General features: G+C 36.8%; 1 protein-coding gene and 1 pseudogene across 1 annotated transcript in view; one reads left to right on the top strand and one right to left on the bottom strand.

Moving 5' to 3' along the window:
* JAK2 (Janus kinase 2) overlaps positions 1–26,593 on the bottom strand; it is a 147,767-nt gene that overhangs the window by 73,344 nt on the left and 47,830 nt on the right. Inside the window, exon 4 of the mRNA XM_036928439.2 lies at positions 894–1,017. Within this exon, the coding sequence (XP_036784334.2) occupies positions 894–1,017 (124 nt within the window). The remainder of the gene's footprint in view (positions 1–893; positions 1,018–26,593) is intronic.
* LOC130682988 (elongation factor 1-alpha 1-like) lies at positions 3,148–7,981 on the top strand (annotated as a pseudogene).

Below are 26,593 nucleotides of genomic sequence, written 5' to 3'. Positions count from 1 at the left end.
TCCAAATAATGACTTTCTGCTTCCTTGTTCTCAACATTAAATATTTTACTTGTTTTTCTTGTCTTATTATACTGGCTAGGAACTCCACTAAAATCCTAAGCACTGATTACGGCTATCTTTGTTTTCTCTATTGTTCCAGATTTTAAAGAGACTGCTTCTAACATTTTACCATTTAAGAATATTATTGGCTATATGTTTCCTGTAGATACCCCTTATCATGGTAAGGACATTGCTCTTGAGTTTTAGTTTTTTAAAGTTTCCTTTTCTTTTCTTTTTAAAATCATAAATGAGTCCATATTTTCTTACTATGTAGCAAAGACTGTTTACATGGAATGATCTATTTCATAAGTAAAAGCTACAGATATATTTATTTCATCCTTTTGAGTAGATAATTTCCTCTGGGTTTCTCTAAACTGGTATTTCATATTATCACAAATTATTTAATAAACTAGCATAATTTGAGGATGTAAACAAACACTGGCAAAAATCTTATTTTTCCTTCACTTCAACTTTTAAAAAAAAAAGGTTATTTAAAAAGAAGAGATGTGAGATTACATTTTATTGCAGATAGTATTGGTTTCCTAGGAAATGAGCAATATTCCAATCATTCAGTATTTTGCTAGTAAAAGTCATTCTCATCCTTTCTAAAATTAATTATAATAATCAATAAAACAGCATCACAACAAAGCAGCTTTATTCTCAGATCATTGTTGTTAAAAAACATGTATGAACACTTCCTCTACTGGAGAAACAGTCTTAAATGAAGAAGATTAAATGCAAATTAGTTTGCTCTCTGTTATTAAGTACCTTGCACTTAAAAAGTATGTTTTATAATTTTTCCCACATTTCCCTTTCATGAACCATTAAGTGAGTCACTTTATTGGAGAAAGTACCTTATTCTGTAGAGTACATTGTGCCTGGTTGATTCATCTATATGGAAGACATGATTAGGTGGATACCAGATCCTCTCTGTTTCACTCATTAAAGCAAACATACTATGATATACAGGTGTGATTCCTAGAAAAGAAGCAGAAGAAGAAATGATTACTGATAGTTAAAAGAATATTTACATAAATAACACCTATAATTTGTAACATCTCTAAACATCTCTTAAAAACAGCACAAAATGCAGTAGCAGTTGAAATCTTTCAGTTCAACATGACTTACAACTAAATTATTAATTTACTATCTTTTTCCCCCATATTTTAAAATGTGATTGATGAGATTCTTTAAGCAGACTTTGAAAAACATTTTATTCGATTTTTTTAGATGTGTTCTACGGAAAGGCTGATCCAAATTTGTGTGTTTTAACTGATAGTGAGGGAATCAAGTAACTAAAATATTTAGAAGTCATTGGATACTTTTAAAAGAACAGTGAAAGAGTTTTATTTTAAAATGTCAAGTTTTACACAATACACTAGCAATTATATCCTCTGGACTGTTTAAACTTACAGTGAAAAATTTTTAATGTCAACTTAAAATGCAAGGGTGTGTGAATTTTTTCTGAAGATATTTTAGAAGTTACATTAACAAAAAGTTGATGGCCACTGAGCTTTTAAAATGCAAATAGAACCAAGCCAAACAATGCATATTATTTCTAAACATATACAGAACATTCACACATAAACACACAAACACAGACCAATCATGTGGAGGCTGTAAACAAAAATACCAAAACAAAAATAATCACACATACCATTTTCTCTAACCACACTTCAGTTAAATCAGAAATACTTTTTTAAATCTTTTAATCCCATATATTTGAAAATATAAGTTTCACAGAAAACAAAAGTATTTTAATTCTAGTGATGTTTTCATTATTTTCCACCGTAGGCAAAATGACACTAACTTGACAACAAAGACTTAACATTTTTATTTAAATTAACATAACTGTTAACTCACAGATATGTGATAATTTCAGTAAGTTGTATATGAAAACATTGTTCAGTAACAATTTTTAAACTGTATCCTTCCATTCATGTATTTATACTTCTAAATATTTCACAAGCCATAGAAGAAATTAAAGCAGAAATTAGAAAGCATTCATACTGAATGATGATCAATACTACATATTAAAAATTATGGAATATAACATGATCTTCAAGAAAGAAAACTGTGTTTTAATCTGTTTATATTAGAAAATAACAGAGAATGATCTAAGTAATCTAATTCCATACCTTAGAAAATCTCAATGCAATATTCCCAAAGACAGTTGAAAGGACATGACAGAGTAGAAGTTACTAGGCAATAAATAGAACCAAAAAAAGAGAACCAATAATATTAAAGCTGATTATCTGCAATGACTAACAAAATTAACAAGTTTTAATCAAGTCTGATCAAGGGGGAAAAAAAGGAACAGATAAACACTAAGAATTTAAGTAAAATTATAGGTTATAAAGACAAAAAGTAATAGAATTATGCCAACAAATTTGAAAACAGACAATATTTTAACACATAACTTTAAAAAATGGATTCAAAAATAAGAAACTTCAAAAGAACCATTAAAGAATGTATCTACTTTTTTAAAAACGGACTCTAAAGAAGGAGGAAAAAGGCAGAATGAGAAAAAAGAGATGAAAAACCACACTATCAGGTGGATAAAAATTATGCTTGAGTTCAACTAAACATGAAAGACAAATTCTGATCTTAAGTATACTTTTTGAAATAGAAAAACAGAGAACAGAGAAATTCACATATTTTATAGATTTAGTCTGACCATGACACCAAAATGAGAGACAAGACATCATAAAAAGATCAACTCCCTTATAAAAACATAAGAAAATCCTAAATATTAGCAAACCAAATCCAACAATTTTTTTAACAAATTAAGGTAAAGTTCATTTATCCTAAGATTGTGTAGATAAATTAGAAAAATCTATTAATGTAAATCATCACATCAACATACTAGAGAAAAATCTGAAGTAAAATGGGAAATGATAAATTTGAAAAGCTATATAATTTAATATAAAATATAATATATACTGATATATTTTCTATGCAAAGTATTACTTGAATATTTTATAATTAAAAAATCAGGAATTAAAAGACAAAATTTTTAAAAAGTGAACATGGCAAAAAATGGAACTAAGTTATTCACGGTACAGAAATCCACATGACAAATAAACATGTGAAAGGATGGAATATAACTAGTATTGAAGGAAATATAAATAAAAATTATGTGATATCACCTTATACCCATTCAACTAACAAAAATAAGGATAACATCTAGTGTAGATTGAATTGTAGTGAAAAAGGTATCACGTTACATAATTGCTACAAATATAAACTGGTATAGCTTCTGAGAAAGCAATACCTTTATATTTTTGAAAAATCAATGTCAATGAAAATGTAAAATAACCTTTCAACCCAGTAAAGGAATCTCTCCTATGTACTCCTGAAAGTGCAGTACAGTAGTACTGTATAAATAGAAAGAAAATGTAAAGTCAGGAGCAGAAGATATTAAAAAATTGTGGTAGTACAATCCATGCTGTGGACTTTAACTCAATAAAAAGAATGAGTTAGTGAAAAACTGGTTGGCTTGAATAGATTTTTCATAATATGTTTTTCATGAAAAAAGAACAGAGCACACAGGGTAATATTATATGATTTCATTTTATAAAAGAGTGACCTAAAATCCCAATGACTATATGTACAGGAGGGAGGGAGATTGTGTGTCCATACATGTTTATATGATCGTGGAGAAAACTATGGAAGGATTCACAAGAAATTATTGTTTGAGTTACCAGGATGGGACTAAGAGAAAAGGAAGACAAGAGTACAGTAGAAAAGAAACTTCTTTTTAAAAAAGAATTCACTAAATAAAAAAAGTGAGCCCTCAGGTCAAAAAGAAAGAAAAGTGAAAGAAAAAAAAAAAAAGATACTATTCAATACCAAGATAAGCCTTCACCTTGTAAATTATCTTGAAATTATAGCGAATGATGGCTTGTTATTCTCCAAACTTTGAAATAACCATAAGGTGACAGGAAATAATGCCATATAAATAATATGAGAAATAGATATCTTATTTCAAAAATACTATTTTGATCAGGCTAATTCTGCATTGAAAAAATATTTTATACTTGAAAATTTAAGTAACACCATCTACTCAATGTAAGTAGCTGACATCATAATCTCATGTCGCTGTGCCTTGCACATACTACTTCTTTTATCTAGAAGATAACTTTGCTCCTCTAGCCACAAAATATTTTACAAAGCCAGTGTTCTAGGTACATAAGAGAGTGAGAGATGAAACTGCCCAGGAAGAGGACATTAGAAGACCCAATATGAGATTTCCTTGAAAAAAGAAAATACTAGGAAGAAAACCTTACAAAAAAAACTAACATTTAGTTCATATGCAATCATGCAAATAAAATTGTGAATAGAACCATTATTCTTAGCATATGAGAATAAGGATTTTTTTTTAGAACAGACAGAGTCATGATTTTCAAACAGTAGCCTAATTACACAAAGCAGGAAAAGTGAATTCATATTGAAGAATCATCAGGATTTTTAAAAATGATGACTAATGACTTCTTAAAATAAGAATGCATACTTTAATTTATAATTATCAAAACAGGAAAGTGAATGTATCTAAATAAAATGGCACAAAGGAGTCAGAAAGGGGGAATATATGTAAAAGAAAAATGGTTAGGTCAGTCCTGCAAACAAATAACAAAAGACAGTGGTTATAGTCACGTTTAGTTATACCAATATATTATTCCAAAATGCAATTATATATTAGTACATATTTCAAGTTTTTTTAGTTCATGTTAATTTGGATTGTCCTAGAAAGGAAAGAAAGGTAGTAACCATATTTGAGATATACATTATATTGGAAAGATAGGATTTCAAAGAAACCACAAGTCATTTTTAACTCCTTTTCATTCTCTACACAAGTCCAAATTATTTTTATTTACTAAAATCACTTCTTTGTGTTTCTTATTTTCCAAGTCATTACCAGAATTATGATTCAGTTTCATATCATTCTAGAGCAAAAACAGTCATCCTTCCACTAGTATTAGACTCCCTATTCTATCACAAGTTCAAGATGGGCAAATGAACTACAGATAAGAAAAATAGTGCCCAACTTTAAGGATTTCAGTGTAGTAGATGATACAGACAAGCCACTGGAGAATTATAATTCAAGAAGGTTAAGTGCAATGATAGTAAAGACCACAGAAAGCACATAAGTACAAAGGACAGGTGACAAAGATTCTTTGTATGACTCTGAACCCTCTCCCCCACAAAGCCCATCCATGTACTTCCTTGTAGAATGCAGTTTTATCAAGAATCCTGTTAAATGCACTTAGCAAGAGTTCCTTATCTTTGATACCTGATCAAACTCCTCATCACTACTATCCCCCAAGTGATATTTAATCACCCTGGCCTGCCTTAAGCCCCAATGCCCCCAAACTTGATGTATCCTCTTAGTAAGTTTCCAATCACCAATGCCCCCATCCAAGTTGCTCCTTGGGTGTACATCCCCACTTACCAAGTTGAATTCAGAGTTAAGCACACTTCTATATTGAAGTCTATTCCCCTAATAGTTTTTTTAATCCATCATCACCACTTTAACTTCTGTTTGGCTCTATTTGCTTCGAGGTTAAAAAATTTATCAAGAGGGTCAAATGGAGTAAAGACTTCAATGAAGGCTCCTGAAGAAGTAATGCATAAGCTGAAAGCATGAGAGGATTTAGCTGTCCTAAGTAATTGTAGGCAGTGTACATAAAATGTGGATGGGCATGGAGGATTGGTTACAAATGCTCCTTCAGCTAAAATAGCTACACAGAACAGAGAGGTGGTATACAGCACAGAGTTACAAACAAGATGAGCATATAACCTGGCTAAACCAAGATAGTTTTGGTTTATGCCTTCTGTCCCAGCATAATTATTAATAGTATACCTTCTCATCTCAAAAGTGTCACAGTTTGAACAGTGGTAACCTACTTATACAGTATCACCTTAAAATCAGATATGGGATAAGTCTGAGCTCAGCCATTTACTAGTCACGTGTACTTGTCATAGTTAATCTCTCTATGGACTATGTTTCACCATCCATAGGAAAGGACAAGAAAACTGAGGTCATAGGATAGTTGGAAGAATAAAAGGTGATAATATGAATAAAGTGCATAGCAATGTATAAGGCACTTGACATGGGTCCATGACAAGGGTCCCAGGAGTATATTCTAAGTGGGCTTGTAAGCTATATAAAGTTTTTTTAGTTTCTGCTAAGTAAGTTACACCAGTACTTTCTAATTTTAATGTATATAAGAATAACCTGGAGATTGAATTAAAATACAGACTCTTATTCATTGATTCTGGGATGGGGCCCAAGATACTGCATTTCTAGAAGCCATAGATAGGATTAGTTAATACAAAGATAAGTCAATAAAAATATACTGAAATTGAAGCACAAAAAAATAAGGATGAAAAAATTGAATAGAGTATAAAAGACACGTGAGCCAAGTTAAACAGACCTAATTTACATGTAATTGAAGAAATAATAGCCAAGAATTTTTCAAAGCTAAACAAAGACCCTGGACACTGACCTATAAATTCAGCACGCTCAGAGAGCCCCCCCACTATAAAAAGAAATAAAGTAATACAGGTACACCATAGTCAAATTGCTGAAGATGAACAACAGAGAGGAAAACTGGAAAATTCACAAACATGTGAAAATTAAACACACACTGACACAATAGATCAAAGAAGAAATCACAAGGGAAATTAAACAATACAGTGGGACAAATGAAAACGAAAACACAACATATAAAAACTTATGGGATGCAGTGAAACCAGAGGAAGAGGGAAAATTATAGCTGTAAATACCTACATTAAAAAAAATAGTGAACTTTTTTTTTCTGCAATAGGTTTGCCACCAGAACTCAGGTATCAGGAAAACCACTGCTAAGTCAAAACCAAAATAGGAAAGGAAAAGATACATCAACATTGTCATCGCTGGACACACAGATTTTGGAGAAAACTACCACTATTGGCCATCTGATCTACAAATGCAGTGGGATCAACGAAAGAATAATTGAAAAATCTGAGGAGCTGCTGAGATGGGGAATGGCTCCTTAAAGTATGCCTGGGTCTTAGGTAAACTGAAAGCTGAATGTGAGCATGGTATCACCACTGACATCCCGTGTGGAAATCTGAGAGCAGCAAGGATTGCATGACCATCATTGATCCCCTGAGACACCCAGACATTATCAAAAACATGGTCACATGCACATCTCAGGCCAACTGTGCCATCCCAATCGTTGCTGCTGGTGTTGCTGAACCTGAAGTAGGATCTCCACTCAGACCTGTGAGCATGCCCTGCTGGCTTATATGCTGCTTGTGAAACAGAAAACTGATGGAGTTAACAAAATGGATTCCATTGAGCCACACTATAGCCAGAAAAGATACAAAGAAATCATTAAGGAAGTCAGCACCCACATTAAGAAAACTGGCTAGAGCCCTGACACAGTAGCATGTGTGCCAATTTCTAGTTGGAACAGTGATGACATGCTAGAGCCAAGAGCTAACATACCTTGGTTACAGGGATGGAAAGTCACCTGTAAAGATGCCAGTGCCAGTAGAACCACACTTGCATCCTGCTACCAATGTGTCCAACTGACAACTCACTGCAACTGCCCCTCCAGGATGTCTACAAAATTGGTGGTATTGGTACCGTCCCTGTGGGCCAAGGAGAGACTAGTGTTTCCAATCTGCATGGTGATCACCTTTGCTTCAGTCACTTTTACCACTGAAGTAAAGTCTGTTGAAATGCACCATGAAGCTTTGAGCAAGCTCTTCCTGGGGACAATATGGGCTTCAATGACAAGAATGTATCTCTCAAAGATGTTCATTGTGGCAATGTGACCAGTGATAATAAAAATAATTGCCAACAATTCATTAACTTCGATAAAATAGAAAAATTCCTACAAAAACACAATCAAAACTGATTAAAGAAGAAACAGAAACTATAAACAGACTGATAAGAAATAAAGGCATTGAGACTGCTTTTTGGAAGTCTTAAAGGGACAGGGACCCCAAAACCGGATGGAAGCGTCCCGGGACACTTAGTCCGGCAGCAGAGAATCTGGGGATCTCTGGGCACTCTAACCCCCTGTGCAGCAGGGAGCACGGAAGCCCCTCATGGAGATAAATAGCCTCCTGACCGCTCCCCCTCCAACAGGGCTCCACCATATCGGAGCAGAAGCCTGAGGCAAGCCAAGCCCACTGCAACAGTGGAGATAAACTCCATAGCAGCTGGACAGGAATCAGAAGCCCTGTCGGCACGCAGCTGCCCAGCACAAGCCACTAGAGGTCGCTGTTCTCCCAGGAGAGGAAGGCCACAAACCAACAAGAAGGAAAGTTCTTCCAGCCGTAATTTGTGCCAGCTCTGCAAACTATCTCTATCACCACGAAAAGGCAAAATTACAGGCAGACAAAGATCAGAGTCAACACCTGAGAAGGAGACACACATAACCAGTCTTCCTGAAAAAGATTCAAAATAAAAATCATAAACATGCTGACGGAGATGCACAGAAATATACAAGAGCTAAGGGATGAAGTCGAGAGGGAGATTACAGACGCCCGGAAACAGATTACAGAAATGAAACAAACTCTGGAAGGATTTATGAGCAGAATGGATAAGTTGCAAGAGGCCATTGATGAAATAGAAACCAAAGAACAGGAACGCATAGAAGCTGCCATAGACAGAGATAAAAGGACCTCCAGGAATGAAACAATATTGAGAACTGTGTGACCAATCCAAAAGGAACAATATCTGTATTATAGGGGTACCAGAAGATGAAGAGAGAGAAAAAGGGTTAGAAAGTGTCTTTGAAGAAATAATTGCTGAAAACTTCCCCAAACTGTGGGAGGAAATAATCGAACAGACCATGGAAATACACAGAACTCCCAACAGAAAAGACCCAAGGAGGACAACACCAAGACACATAATAATTAAAATGGCAAGGATCAAGGACAAGGAAAGAGTTTTAAAGGCAGCTAGAGAGAAAAAGGTCACCTATAAAGGAAAACCCATCAGGCTAATATCAGACTTCTCGACAGAAACCCTACAGGCCAGAAGAGAATGGCATGATACATTTAATGCAAAGAAACAGAACGGCCTTCAACCAAGGATACTGTATCCAGCATGATTATCATTTAAATGATAGGGGGAATAAACAATTCCCAAACAAGCAAAAGGTGAGGGAATTTGCCTCCCACAAACCACCTCTACAGGGCATCTTACAGGGACTGCTCTAGATGGGAGCACTCCTAAAAAGAGCACACAACAAAACACGCAACATATGAAGAATGGAGGAGGAGGAATAAGAAGGGAGAGAAGAAAAGAATCTCCAGACAGTGTATATAACAGCTCAATAAGTGAGCTAAGTTAGGCAGTAAGATACTAAAGAGGCTAACCATGAACCTTTGGTAACCACGAATCTAAAGCCTGCAATGGCAATAAGTACATATCTTTCAATAGTCACCCTAAATGTAAATGGACTGAATGCACCAATCAAAAGACACAGAGTAATAGAATGGATGAAAAGGCAAGACCCATCTACATGCTGCTTACAAGAAACTCACCTCAAACCCAAAGACGTGTACAGACTAAAAGTCAAGGGATGGAAAAACATATTTCAGGCAAACAACATAGAGAAGAAAGCAGGGGTTGCAGTTCTAATATCAGACAAAATAGACTTCAAAACAAAGAGAGTAACAAGAGATAAAGAAGGACACTATGTAATGATAAAGGGCTCAGTCCAACAAGAGGATATAAACATTCTAAATATATATGCACCCAACACAGGAGCACCAGCATATGTGAAACAAATACTAACATAACTAAAGTGGGAAATAGACTGCAATACATTCATTTTAGGAGACTTAAACACGTCACTCACCCCAAAGGATAGATCCACCAGGCAGAAAATAAGGACACGGAGGCACTGAACAGCACAGTAGAATAGATGGACCTAATAGACACCTATAGAACTCTACATCCAAAAGCAACAGAATATATATTCTTCTCAAGTGCACATGGAATATTCTCCAGAATAGACCACATACTAGCCCACAAAAAGAGCCTCAGTAAATTCCAAAATATTGAAATTCTACCAACCAACTTTTCAGACAAAAAAGGTATAAAACTAGAAATAAACTTTACAAAGAAAACAAAAAGGCTCACAAACACATGGACGCTTAACAACATGCTCCTAAATAATCAATAGATAAAAGAACAAATTAAAATAGAGATCAAGGAATATATGGAAACAAATGACAACAACAACACAAAGTCCGAACTTCAGTGGGATGCACCGAAAGCAGTCTAAAGAGGAAAGTATATAGTGATCCAGGTACACTTAAAGAAGGAAGAACAATCCCAAATGAATAGTCTAACATCACAATTATCGAAACTGGAAAAAGAAGAACAAATGAGGCCTAAAGTCAGCAGAAGGGGGGACATAATATAAGATCAGAGAAGAAATAAACAAAATTGAGAAGAATAAAACACTAGCAAAAATCAATGAAACCAAGAGCTGCTTCTTTGAGAAAATAAACAAAATAGATAAGCCTCTAGCCAAACTTATTAACAGAAAAAGAGAATAACACAAATCAACACGATCAGAAATGAGAAAGGAAAATCACAACAGACTCCACAGAAATACAAAGAATTATTAAAGACTATATGAAAACCCATATGCCAACAAGCTGAAAAACCTAGAAGAAACGGACAACTTCCTAGAAAAATACAACCTTCTAAGACTGACCAAGGAAAGAAACACAAAAGTTAAACAAACCAATTATGAGCAAAGAAATTGAAACAGCAATCAAAAAACTACCCAAGAACAAAACCCCCGGGCCGGACGGATTTACCTTGGAATTTTATCAGACACACAGAGAAGACATAATACCCATTCTCCTTAAAGTTTTCCAAAAAACAGAAGAGGAAGGAATACTCCTGAACTCATTCTACGAAGTCAACATCACCCTAATACCAAAACCAGGCAAAGACCCCACCAAAAATGAAAATTACATACCAATATCCCTGAAGACTGTGGATGCAAAAATATTCAATAAAATATTAGCAAACCGAATTCAAAAATACATCAAAAGGATCATACACCATGACCAAGAGGGATTCATCCCAGGGATGCAAGGATGGTACAACATTCGAAAATCCATCAACATCATCCACCACAACAACAAAAAGAAAGACAAAAACCACATGATCATCTCCATAGATGCTGAAAAAGCATTTGACAAAATTCAACATCCAATCATAATAAAAACTCTCAGCAAAATGGGTATAGAGAGCAAGTACCTCAACATACTAAAGGCCATATATGATAAACCAATAGCCAACATTATACTGAACAGCGAGAAGCTGAAAGCTTTTCCTCTGAGAACGGGAACTAGACAGGGATGCCCACTCTCCCCACTGTTATTTAACATAGTACTGGAGGTCCTAGCCATGGCAATCAGACAAAATAAAGAAATACAAGGAATCCAGATTGGTAAAGAAGAAGTTAAACTGTCACTATTTGCAGATGACATGATACTGTACATAAAAAACCCTAAAGACTCCACCCCAAAACTACTAGAACTGATATCGGAATACAGCAAAGTTGCAGGATACAAAATTAACACACAGAAATCTGTGGCTTTCCTATACACTAACAATGAACCAAGAGAAAGAGAAATCAGGAAAACAACCCTATTCACAATTGCATCAAAAAGAATAAAATACCTAGGAATAAACCTAACCAAAGAAGTGGAAGACCTATACCCTGAAAACTACAAGTCACTCTTAAGAGAAATTAAAGGGACACTAAAAAATGGAAACTCATCCTATGCTCGTGGCTAGGAAGAATTAATATCATCAAAATAGCAATCCTGCCCAAAGGAATACACAGATTTGATGCAGTCCCTATCAAATTACCAGCAACATTCTTCAATGAACTGGAAAAAATAGTTCAAAAATTCATATGGAAACACCAAAGACCCCAAATAGCCAAAGCAATCCTGAGAAAGAAGAATAAAGTAGGGGGGATCTCACTCCCCAACTTCAAGCTCTACTACAAAGCCATAGTAATCAAGACAATTTGGTACTGGCAGAAGAACAGAGACACAGACCAGTGGAACAGATTAGAGACTACAAACATTAACCCAGACATACATGGTCAATTAATATTCAATAAAGGGGCCATGAACATACAATGGTGAAATGACAGCCTCTTCAACAGATGGTGCTGGCAAAACTGGACAGCTACATGTAGGAGAATGAAACTGGACCATTGTCTAACCCCATACACAAAACTAAATTCAAAATGGATCAAAGACCTGAATTTAAGTCATGAAACCATAAAACTCTTAGAAAAAAACACAGGCAAAAACCTCTTAGACATAAACATGAGTGACCTCTTCTTGAACATATCTCCCCGGGCAAGGAAAACAACAGCAAAAATGAACAAGTGGGACTATATTAAGCTGAAAAGCTTCTGTACAGCAAACAACACCATCAATAGAACAAAAAGGTACCCTACAGTATGGGATAATATATTTGTAAATGACAGATCCCATAAAGGCTTGACGTCCAAAATATGTAAAGAGCTCACCCACCTCAACAAACAAAAAACAAATAATCCAATTTAAAAATGGGCAGAGGAACAGACAGTTCTCCAAAAAAGAAATACAGATGGCCAACAGACACATGAAAAGATGCTCCACATCATTAATTATCAGAGAAATGCAAATTAAAACCACAATGAGAGAGGCGGAGCCAACATGGTGGCGTGAGTAGGACAGTGGGAATCTCCTCCCAAAAACATATATACTTTTGAAAATACAACAAACACAACTAGCCCTAAAAGAGAGACCAGAAGACGCAGAACAGTGGCCAGACTGCAGCTACACCAGCGAGAACCCAGCGACTGGTGAAAGGGGTAAGATACAAGCCCCGGCCCGGCGGGACCCGAGCGCCCCTCCCCCCAGCTCCCGGCGGGAGAAGAGTAGGCAGAGCGGGAGGGAGACGGAGCCCAGGACTGCTGAACACCCAGCCCCAGCAACCCCCACCAGAGCACAGACACAGTGCGTGGGCAGAGGGCCCTGGATACTGGGGGATCAGGGCAGTAAGACCTCTGAGCGGGTGCCGAAGCTGATGCCCCTGTGACAAAGAAAAGCGGGGGCTTTTTGAAAGTCTTAAAGGGACAGGGACTTAACAGCTTGACGGAAACAACCCAGGTCACAGTACAGCAGCTGGAAATTACAGGGAAAACCGGGCGCACTAACCCCCTGGGCAACAGCTCTGAGACCCCTCACAGAGGTAAACAGTCAAGCAGCCCCCCCATCCATTACCCCACCGGGCGCTGCGAAAGCAGAGAAGCAGCCTGAGACAAATTCCACCCACAGAAAGGGAAATTTCTCCCTTCCGGCCAGGCAAGACACAAAGACCCACTCTACACGCAATTACCCAACACAAGCCACTAGGGGTCGCAGTTGTCCCAGTAGAGAAAGGCCAGTAGCAAGTGAAAATTTTGGCCCTCCCAGCTGACAGTCAATAGCACCTGCAACATCAAAAGGCAAAAAAATATGATCCAGACAAGACTAACCCAGACAGCTTCGGCATCTGCTACATCTTCCCCTGAGAAGGAATCTGGGGAGGTAGATTTAGCCAGTCTTCCTGAAAAAGAATTCAAAACAAAAGTCATAACCATGCTGATGGACTTGCAGAGAAATATGCAAGAACTAAGGAAGGAGAATTCAGAAATAAAACAAGCTCTGGAAGGACTTCAAAACAGAATGGACGAGATGCAAGAGACCATTAATGGACTAGAAAACAGAGAACAGGAACGCAGAGAAGCTGATGCAGAGAGAGATAAAAGGATCTCCAGGAATGAAAGAATTTTAAGAGAGCTGAGTGACCAAACGAAAAGGAACAATATAAGAATTATAGGTATTCCAGAAGAAGTAGAGAGAGAAAAGGGGATACAAAATGTCTTTGAAGAAATAATTTCTGAAAACTTTCCCAAACTAGGGGAAGAAATGGCCTCTCAGACCACAGAGGTACACAGAACTCCCATGACAAGGGATCCAAGGAGGGCAACACCAAGACACATAATAATTAAAATGGCAAAGATCAAAGACAAGGACAAAGTATTACAGGCAGCCAGAGAGAAAAAAAAGGTTACCTACAAAGGAAAACCCATCAGGCTATCATCAGACTTCTCAACAGAAACCCTACAGGCCAGAAGAGAATGGCACGATATACTTAATGCAATGAAACAGAAGGGCCTCGAACCAAGACTACTGTATCGAGCACGAATATCATTTAAATATGAAGGAGGGAGTAAACAATTCCCAGACAAGCAAAAGTTGAGGGAATTTTCCTCCCACAAACCACCTCTACAGGGCATCCTACAGGGACTGCTCTAGATGGGAGCACTCCTAAAAAGAGCACACAACAAAACACCCAACATATGAAGAAGGGAGGAGGAGGAATAAGAAGGGAGAGAAATAAAGAATCATCAGACTGTGTTTATAATAGCTCAACAAGCGAGTTAAGTTACACACTAAGATAGTAAAGAAGCTAACCCTAAACCTTTGGTAACCACGAATCTAAAGCCTGCAATGGCAATAAGTACATACCTTTCAATAATCACCCTAAATGTAAATGGACTGAATGCACCAATCAAAAGACACAGAGTAATAGAATGGATAAAAAAGCAAGATCCATTAATATGCTGCTTACAAGAGACTCACCTCAAACCCAAAGACACGCACAGACTTAAAGTCAAGGGATGGAAAAAGATATTTCAAGCAAACAACAGAGAGAAGAAAGCAGGTGTTGCGATTATGGTATCAGACAAAACAGACTTCAAAATAAAGAAAGTAACAAAACACAAAGAAGGACATTACATAATGATAAAGGGCTCAGTCCATCAAGAGGATATAACCATTATAAATATATATGCACCCAATACAGGAGCACCAACATACCTGAAACAAATATTAACAGAACTAAAGGAGGAAATACAATGCAAAGCATTCATTCTAGGAGACTTCAACACACCACTCACTCCAAAGGACAGATCCACCAGACAGAAAATAAGTAAGGACACAGAGGCAGTGAACAACACAGTAGAGCAGATGGACCTAATAGACATCTACAGAACTCTACATACAAAAGCAACAGGATACACATTCTTCTCAAGTGCACATGGAACATTCTCCAGAATAGACCACATACTAGGACACAAAAAGAGCCTCAGTAAATTCCAAAAGATTGAAACCCTACCAACCAACTTTTCAGACCACAAAGGCATTAAACTAGAAATAAACTGTTCAAAGAAAGCAAAAAGGCTCACAAACACATGGAGGCTAAACAACACGCTCCTAAATAATCAATGGATCAATGACCAAATCAAAATGGAGATCCAGCAATATATGGAAACAAATGACAACAACAACACTAAGCCCCAACTTCTGTGGGACACAGCAAAAGCAGTCTTAAGAGGAAAGTATATAGCAATCCAAGCATATTTAAAAAAGGAAGAGCAATCCCAAATGAACGGTCTAATGTCACAATTACCGAAATTGGAAAAAGAAGAACAAATGAGGCCTAAGGTCAGCAGAAGGAGGGACATAATAAAGATCAGAGAAGAAATAAATAAAATTGAGAAGAATAAAACAATAGCAAAAATCAATGAAACCAAGAGCTGGTTCTTCGAGAAAATAAACAAAATAGATAAGCCTCAAGCCACAATTATTAAGAGGAAAAGAGAGTCAACACAAATCAACAGTATCAGAAACGAGAAAGGAAAAATCACGACGGTACCCGCAGAAATACAAAGAATTATTAGAGACTACTATGAAAACCTATATGCTAACAAGCTGGGAAACCTAGGAGAAATGGACAACTTCCTAGAAAAATACAACATTCCAAGACTGACCCAAAAAGAAACAGAAAATCTAAACAGACCAATTACCAGCAACGAAATTGAAGCGGTAATCAAAAAACTACCAAAGAACAAAACCCCCGGGCCAGATGGATTTACCTCGGAATTTTATCAGACATACAGGGAACACATAATACCCATTCTCCTTAAAGTTTTCCAAGAAATAGAAGAGGAGGGGATACTCCCAAACTCATTCTATGAAGCTAACATCACCCTAATACCAAAACCAGGCAAAGACCCCACCAAAAAAGAAAACTACAGACCAATATCCCTGATGAACGTAGATGCAAAAATACTCAACAAAATTTTAGCAAACCGAATTCAAAAATACATCAAAAACATCGTACACCATGACCAAGTGGGATTCATCCCAGGGATGCAAGGATGGCACAACATTCGAAAGTCCATCAATATCATCCACCACATCAACAAAAAGAAAGACAAAAACCACATGATCATCTCCATAGATGCTGAAAAAGCATTTGACAAAGTTCAACATCCATTCATGATAAAAACGCTCAGCAAAATGGGAATAGAGGGCAAGTACCTCAACATAATAAAGGCCATCTATGAAAAACCCACAGCCAACATTATATTGAACAGCGAGAAGCTGAAAGCATTTCTGCTGAGATCGGGAACTAGACAGGGATGCCCACTCTCCCCACTGTTATTTAACATAGTACTGGAGGTCATAGCCACAGCAATCAGACAAAACAAAAAAATACAAGGAATCCAGATTGGCAAAGAAAATGTTAAACTGTCATTATTTGCAGATGACATGATACTGTACATAAAAAAACCTAAAGACTCCACCCCAGAACTACTAGAACTGATATCGGAATACAGCAAAGTTGCAGGATACAAAATCAACACACAGAAATCTGTGGCTTTCCTATATACCAACAATGAACCAACAGAAAGAGAAATCAGGAAAACAACTCCATTCACAATTGCATCAAAAAAAATAAAATACCTAGGAATAAACCTAACCAAAGAAGTGAAAGACTCATATTCTGAAAACTACAAGTCACTCTTAAAAGAAATTAAAGGGGACACTAACAGATGGAAATGCATCCCATGCTCATGGCTAGGAAGAATTAATATCGTCAAAATGGCCATCCTGCCCAAAGCAATATACAGATTTGATGCAATCCCTATGAAACTACCAGCAACATTCTTCAATGAACTGGAACAAATAATTCAAAAATTCATATGTAACCACCAAAGACCCCAAATAGCCAAAGCAATCCTGAGAAAGAAGAAAAAAGTAGGGGGGATCTCACTCCCCAACTTCAAGCTCTACTACAAAGCCATAGTAATCAAGACAATTTGGTACTGGCACAAGAACAGAGCCACAGACCAATGGAATAGACTATAGACAATCCAGACAGTAACCCAGACATATATGGTCAATTAATATTTGATAAAGGAGCCATGGACATACAATGGCGAATGACAGTCTCTTCAACAGATGGTGCTGGCAAAACTGGACAGCTACATGTAGGAGAATGAAACTGGACCATTGTCTAACCCCATATACAAAAGTAAACTCAAAATGGATCAAAGACCTGAATGTAAGTCACGAAACCATTAAACTCTTGGAAGAAAACATAGGCAAAAACCTCTTAGACATAAACATGAGTGACCTCTTCTTGAACATATCTCCCCGGGCAAGGAAAACAACAGCAAAAATGAACAAGTGGGACTATATTAAGCTGAAAAGCTTCTGTACAGCAAAAGACACCATCAATAGAACAAAAAGGAACCCTACAGTATGGGAGAATATATTTGAAAATGACACATCTGATAAAGGCTTGACGTCCAGAATATATAAAGAGCTCACACACCTCAACAAACAAAAAACAAATAAACCAATTAAAAAATGGGCAAAGGAACTGAACAGACGGTTCTCCAAAGAAGAAATACAGATGGCCAACAGACACATGAAAAGATGCTCCACATCGCTAATTATCAGAGAAATGCAAATTAAAACTACAATGAGGTATCACCTCACACCAGTAAGGATGGCTGCCATCCAAAAGACAAACAACAACAAATGTTGGCGAGGCTGTGGAGAAAGGGGAACCCTCCTACACTGCTGGTGGGAATGTAAACTTGTTCAACCATTGTGGAAAGCAGTATGGAGGTACATCAAAATGCTCAAAACAGACATACCATTTGACCCAGGAACTGCACTCCTAGGAATTTACCCTAAGAATGCAGCAATCAAGTATGAGAAAGACCAATGTACCCCTATGTTTATCACAGCACTATTTACAATAGCCAAGAATTGGAAGCAACCTAAATGTCCATCGATAGATGAATGGATAAAGAAGATGTGGTACATATACACAATGGAATACTACTCAGCCATAAGAAAAGGGCAAATCCAACCATTTGCAGCAACGTGGATGAAGCTGGAGGGTATTATGCTCAGTGAAACAAGCCAAGCAGAGAAAGAGAAATACCAAATGATTTCACTCATCTGTGGAATATAAGAACAAAGGAAAAACTGAAGGAACAAAACAGCAACAGAATCACAGAACTCAAGAATGGACTAACAGATACCAAAGGGAAAGGGACTGGGGAGGATGGGTGCGTAGGGAGGGACAAGGGGGGGCAGAAAAAGAGGGGTATTAAGATTAGCATCCATAGCAGGGTGGGAGAAAGGGGAGGGCTGTAGAACACAGAGAAGACAAGTAGTGATTCTACAACAGTTTGCTACGCTGATGGACAGTGACTGTAAAGGAGTATATAGGGGGGACCTGGTATAGGGGAGAGCCTATTAAACAAAGTATTCGTCAGGTAAGTGTAGATTAATGATTAAAAAAAAAAAAAAGCTGTTCCTCTGTGGTGACCTCCAATGAGTTCTACACAATGATATAAAGGGCATATAAAAGTGTAGGCAAAGGTTCTGTTTGTGTTTATACAGAGGAGCAAAGCCTAATTTGGCTACCCCGAAAATGAACTAAGATACGATATGAAAAAGAACTTCCAACATCAGCACTCTCTGAAAGAGTCATGACAGAAGATGATCAGCAAAAAAAAAACCCCAACAAAGATCCACGCACTGCCACAGGTGTAGATGCACTCATCCCACCAGTTCCTGGACTTGCCATGGGAATGATGAAGGAGATATCTAAGCTGGCCTGTGCATACAGTAAAACAACAAATTGGACTGGATCTATACTGTTGGAACTCAACCAAGAATTAGGAGAAGTGCAAATTTTAGCACTCCAAAATCTTACAACCACAGACTATTTATTGTTAAAAGAACATATGGGATGTGAACAGTCCCCAGGAATGGGTTGTTCTAATTTATCTGAATTCTCTCAGACTGTTTAAGTTCAGTTGGACAATATCCACCATATCATAGATAAGTTTTCACAAATGCCTAAGGTGCCTAACTGGTTTTCTTGGTTTCACTGGAGATGGCTGGTAATTACAGGTATGCTTTGGTTAGGTAACTATATTCCTATTATGTTAATGTGTGTGCACAATTTAATTAGTAGTTTAAAACCTATCCATGCTGAAGTTACTCTACAAGAAGATATGTCAAAGAAATAGTCAATCATCCCAGGTTTTCTTCTGCCTGCTACTTCTATAGCTTTTCTTCTTCCTACCTAATCACAACCTTTAAATAGAACTCGTGCCACATGTCGAATTTACCGAGTATCATAATTCTTCCAAGTGGTAAAGACACCTCAAGACAAATGCTGGGCATAGAAGCCACAGGGCATAAATATGCAAAGAAGTAAAAAGCTAACCTTTTCAAACAATAAGGCTTCTCTCTCACTTACCAACTTTACATTTCCCTGTATGGCCCCGGAAGATGACTGGTTAGCCAGAGACGGGTAAGATTCCTCAAGGGAGGAACAACCTAAGACAGGCACAGTCGCAGGGGGCCATCTGGTGAGAAAATGGGGAGCAGCAGAGGTGAGGCTTAGAACCTCCCCCCTCATGTTCTGAGAGAAATCTTCTGCATACATGGATGTTTATTGCCCTCGTCTAGCTCGGATTAACACATAGTCTACAGGCACACACCTGATCATCTACATTTGCTCTCTTACAACACTAAACTCTGTTTTCTACCTTTATCTCGTATCTACCTACCACTTCAGCATTTTATTAAAAATAATAATAATAGAGAAATGTGGTATCCACATATAAATCAAGTTTAAAAATCAAATGAATATTCATATTTGAACTGACTCTTTATAGTTCATAATACATGAAGAAAACCGAAAGCTTCTGTGATGACTGCCCTTGCACTGTTCTCCATGTAACTTATTCACTATGTAAGAATTTGTACTCCATGTAAGAATTTGTTCGTTATGCATCAGAAGATTGGAGACTGACGAAAATTAGGCTTGGGGTGGATTAATGATTGTGCATTGAGTATTGACCCCCCTATACAGAAATTTATTGTTGTTAACAACTATTTGATCAATAAATATGAGAGATGCCCTCACAAAAAAAAAAAATTATATATATATATATTGAAATATATATATATATATGGGATATATATATATATAAACACACTTCCAATTGTAAAATAAATAAGTAACCAGGATGTAATGTATAGCATAAGGAATATAGTCAAAATATTGTAACAACTTGGTATGGTGATAGCTGGTACCTAGAATTATCATGTATATAAATGTTGAATCACTGTGTTGTACACCTGAAACTAATGTAATGTAATACTGTTGTCAACTACCCTTCAATTAAAGAAAAAAAAAAAAAAACCACAATGAGATATCACCTCACACCAGTAAGGATTGCTACCATCCAAAAGACAAACAGCAACAAACGTTGGCAAAGTTGTGGAGAAAGGGGAACCCTCCTACACTGCTGGTAGGAATGTAAATTAGTTCAACCATTGTGGAAAGCAGTATGGAGGTTCCTCAAAATGCTCAAAATAGTCTTACCATTTGACCCAGGAATTCCACTCCTAGGAATTTACCCTAAGAATGCAGCACTCAAGTTTGTAAAAGACCGATGCACCCCTATGTTTATCGCAGCACTATTTACAACAGCCAAGAATTGGAAGCAACATAAGTGTCCATCAGTAGATGAATGGATAAAGAAGATGTGGTACATATACACAATGGAATATTATTCGGCCATAAGAACAAAACAAATCCTACCATTTGCTACAACATGGATGGAGCTAGAGGGTATTATGCTCAGTGAAATAGGCCAAGCGGAGAAAGAGAAATACCAAATGATTTCACTCATCTGTGGAGTACAAGAACAAAGAATAACTTAAGGAACAAAACAGCAGCAGAATCACAGAACCCAAGAATGGACTAACAGGTAACAAAGGGAAAGGGACTGGGAAGGATGGGTGGGTAGGGAGGGATAAGTGGGGGGAAGAAGAAAGGGGGTATTATGATTAGCATGCATAATGGGGGGGTGGGAGCAAGGAGAGGGCTGTACAACACAGAGAAGACAAGTAGTGATTATACAACATTTTGCTATGCTGATGGACAGTGACTGTAAGGGGGTTTGTGGGGGGGACTTGTTATAGGGGAGAGCCTAGTAAACACAGTGTTCTTCATGTAATTGTAGATTAATGATAAAAAAAGAAAAAAAGAAAAAAAGGAAAGAAAAGGGGGAATACTCCCTGATAGGATAAAACTAACTGCAAATCAACAATTAATGCATGCTTTAAATATCCTTCATTTTGATCATTTAAAGAGTGTCAGATGATCAGCTCTGGAAGTACATTTTTCTGATAATATTCCTTTCTCTTAAAAAAAAAAAAAGAAAGAAAAAAAGAAAAAAAATTCCTGTGTGATAATCTCCAATAGGTTCTTCACAATGGTATAAAGGGCATATCAAAGTGTGGGCAGGGGGTTTGTTTGTGTTTATACAGAGGATTGAAGCCTAATTTGGCTACCCAGAAAATGAACTAAGATACGATATGAAGAAGAACTTCCAACATCAACATTCTCTGGAAGAGTCATTCCAGAAGATGATCATCAAAAAACTTCAACAAAGATACTGGTGCTGTTGCAGTTGTAGCTGCATTCCTCCCACCGGGTGGTTCCTGGACTTGCCATTGGAATGAAGAAGGAGATATCTAAGCTGGCCTGTGCATACAGTAAAACAACAAATTTGACTGGATCTATACTGTCAGAACTCAACCAAGAATTAGGAGAAGTTCAAGTTGCAGTGCTCCAAAATCTTGCGACTATAGACTATATACTGTTAAAAGAACATATGGGATGTGAACAGTTTCCAGGAATGTGTTGTTTTAATTTGTCTGATTTTTCTCAAAATATTCAAATTCAGTTAGACAATATCCATCATATCATTGATAAGTTTTCACAAATGCCTAGGGTGCCTAACTGGTTTTCTTGGTTTCACTGGATATGGCTGGTAATTGTAGGTCTGCTTTTGTTATGTAGCTGTATTCCTATTATGTTAATGTGTGCACGCAATTTAATTAGTAATTTAAAACCTATACACGCTTATGTTACACTACAAGAAGATATGTCAAAGAAATAATCAATCTTGCCATGTTTTCTTCCGTCTGCTACTTCTATAGCTTCTCTTCTTCCTTTGTAATTACAACCCCTAAGTAGAATTTGTGCCTCATATCAAAATTACCGAGTATCATAATTCTTCCAAGTGGTAAAGATACTTCAAGACAAAGGCTGGGCATAGAAGCCACAGGGCATAAATCTGCAAAAAAGTAAAAAGCTAACCTTTTCAAACAATATTGCTTCTCTCTCACTTACCAACTTTACGTTTCCCTGTATGGCCCCGGAAGATGACTGGTTAGCCAGAGACAGGTAAGATTCCTCAAGGGAGGAACAACCTAAGACAGGCACAGTCGCAGGGGGGCCATCAGGTGAGAAATTGGGGATCAACAGAGGTGAGGCTTAGAACCTCACCACCCCTGTTTTGAGAGAAATCTTCTGCCCATGGATGTTTTGTTGCCCTTGTCTAGCTTGGATTAATACTTAGTCTATAGGCACAGACCTGATCTCTACATTTGCCCTCTTACAGCACTAAACTATGTTTTCTACCTTTATCTTGCATCTACCTACCACTTTAGCATTTTATTAAAAATAATAATAATAATAATAATAATGGAGAAATGTGGGATTCACATATAAATCAAGTATAAAAATCAAATGAATAATCATAATTGACCTGATTGTTTATGGTTCATGATGCGTGATCAAAACTGATCTGTGTTTCTGTGATGACTGCCCTTGCACTGTTCACCATGTAAGAACTTATTCACTATGTAAGAACTTGTTCACCATGTAAAAACTTGTTCATTATGCTTCAGGAAAAAAAAAAAAGAAATAAAGGCATTGAATCCATAATAAAAATTTTTCAACAAAGAAAATCCCAGGACTAGATGGCTTCACTTATGGATTCTATAAATCATTTAAAGAAATGACCAAAATCTATCTCAGAATCATCAAAAAAAATTAAGAGGAAATGCTTCTTAAATCACTCAGGAAATACAAATCAGGCCATTATTAAACTGACAGCAAAGCAAAACAAAGACACTACAAAAAAATTACACACCAATATCCCTGATAAATACGCATGCAAATTTCCTCAACAAAACAGTAGCAAACTACATCCAGCAAAACATTAAGATGATTATATACCATGACCAGGGGAAATTTATCCCAAGAATAAAAGGGTGGTTCAACACAGGAAAATAAACAATGTAAAAAAGGAAAAAAAAAAACACATTATAATCTCAATATATATACAAAAAGTGTGAGAAAATCCAAAATTACTTTATGGCTTAAAAAATAAACTAGAAAGAGAAGGGAACTTTCTTGATCTGATTACAGGCACTTATGTAATACCTATACATAACATAAAGTCATAAACATAGTCAGGGACCTACAAAAAAATATTCAAGAGCTAAGGGAGGACTTCAACAAAGAGATAAAAACTTTGAAAAACAGAGTATAAGGAATGAAACCTACAATGGAGGGATTTAAAAGATTAGATGAGGTAGAGGACACAGTAAATGAAATAGGAATAAGAGAACAGAAAGACAAGAGGCTAAGGCACAGAGAGAAAAAAGGATCTCTAGGAATAAAAGAATATTAAGACAGTTCTGCGACCAATCCAAACATAACAATATTTGCACTATTGGGGTACCAGAAAAGAAAAGAGAGACATAGGGACAGAAAGTCTCTGAGAAATAATTGCCGAAAACTTCCCCAATCTGGGGAAGGACATATGCACTAAGGTCATGGAAGTGCAAAAATCTCCCAACAGAAGGAACTCTAGGAAGACAACACTAAGATATATAATAATTAAAATGACAAAGATCAAGGACAAGAAGAGAATGCTGAAAACAACCAGAGAGAGAAAAATAATCACTTATAAAGGAACCTCCATCAGGCTATCAGCAAACTTCTCAGCAGAAACCTTACACGCCAGAAGGGAGTGGCACAATATATTTAACCTAAGGAAACAGAAGGACCTCCAACCAAGAATATGCTACCTGGTAGGATTATCATTTAAATTTGAAGCAGAGATTAAACAATTCCCAGAGAAGCAAAAATTGAGGGAATTCACCACCACCAAAATAGCTCTACAAGATATTTTAAGTAACTGGTCTAGGTGGAGGTGCTCATAAGGTTAAATAGCTGTCACTAGAGAAACTAAAGCCAAAGTAAAAGTAGTAGACAAATTAATTACTAAGCAAATACAAACTTAAGTCAACTATTCACAAAGTCACCCAAGGGATACACAGACTGTAGAATATGACACCTAATATACAAAGAGGAAGAAGAGGAGGGAAAAAAAACCTTTAGATTGTGTTTCAAATAGAGTAGTAAGTGAGTTAAGATACACTGTTAGATAGTAGGAAGCTATCCTTGAACCTTTGGTAAACACAATCTAAAGCCTACGATAGAAGTAAGTACATATCTATCAATAATCACCCTAAATGCAAATGGACTGAACACACCAATCAAAAGACATAGAGTGGCAGAACAGATAAGGAAACAAGACCCATCTATATGCTACGTACAAGAGACTTATTTCAGACCCAAAGACATACAGAGACAGTGTGAAGGGATGGAAAAAGATATTTCATGCCAATAACAGGGGGAAAAAAACAGGAGAAGCTGTACTTCTACCAGACAAAATTGATTTCAAAACATAAAAAGAAACAAGAGCCAAAGAAGGACATTACATAATGAAGGGGTCAGTCCAACAAGAGGACATAACCATTATAAATATCTAAGTACCCAATATAGCAGCACCTAAAAATGTGAAAAAAACTACTAACAGAATTAAAGGGGGAAATAGAATGCAACACACTCACCTTAGGAGACTTCCACACACCACTCACACCAAAAGACAGATAAACCAGACTTAACATAAGTAAGAAGGCAGAGGCACTGAACAACACATTACAACAGATGGACCTGGCAGACATCTACAGAACACTCCACCCAAAAGCAGCAGGACACACATTTTTCTCAAGTATACATGGAACATTTTCCAGAATAGATCACATGCCAGGCCACAAAAGAGCTTCCGTAAATACAAAAAGATTGAAATTTTGCCAACCAGGTTCTCAGAGCACACAGGTATGAAACTAGAAATAAGTAATGCAAAGAAAACAAAACAGCCCACAAACACATGGAGGCTTAACAATATGCTCCTAAATAATCAATGGTTCAGTGACCAAATTAAAAGAGATCAAGCAATATATGGAGAAAAATGAAAACAATAACTCAACACTCTAAAACCTGTGGGATACAGTAAAGGCAGTTCTAAGAGGAAAGTATATAGAAATACAGGATACCCTCAAGAAACAAGAACAATCCCAAAGGAACATTTATACTCACAATTAATGAAACTAGAAAAAGAACTAAAAATGTGACCCAAAGTCAGTAAAACAAGGGACATAATAAAGTTCAAAGCAGAAATAAATAAAATTGAGAAAAATACAACACTAGAAAGAACCCATGAAAAGAGGAGCTGATTTTTCCAGTAAATAAACAAAATAGAAAACTCTTAGCCTGACTTATCAAGAAAAAGAGAGTGTACACATATAAACAGAAGCAGAAATCACTTTGGACACCATAAAAATACAAATAATTATTAGAGAACATCATGAAAAATTATATGCTAGCAAATTGGATAACTTAGAAGAAATGAACAACTTTCTAGAAAAATACAACCTCCAAGACTGACAAAAAAGAAACAGAAAATCCAAACAGACCAATTACAAGCAATGAACTGAAACTGGTAATCAAAAAACTACCTAACAACAAAATGCCTGTACCAGATGGCTTAAGGCTGAATTTCTTTTTTATTAAGGTATGATTGATATACACTCTCATGCAGGTTTCACATGAAAAAACAATGTGGTTACTGCATTTACCCATATTATCACGTCCCCACCCATACCCCAATGCAGTCACCATCCATCAGTGTAGTAAGATGCCACAGATACACTATGTACCTTGTCTGTGCTACACTGTTCTCCCTGTGATCCCCCACACCACGTGTCCTAAACATAAAACCCCTCAGTCCCGTTCTCACTCCCTCTTCACCCGCCCACCCACACCCCTCCCCTTTGGTAACCACTAGTTCATTCCTGGAGTCTCCGAATCTGCTGC

The sequence above is a fragment of the Manis pentadactyla genome, chromosome 3 (assembly GCF_030020395.1).
Source record: "Manis pentadactyla isolate mManPen7 chromosome 3, mManPen7.hap1, whole genome shotgun sequence".
Taxonomy (NCBI): domain Eukaryota; kingdom Metazoa; phylum Chordata; class Mammalia; order Pholidota; family Manidae; genus Manis; species Manis pentadactyla.
This window is presented reverse-complemented; position numbering and strand designations above follow the sequence as displayed.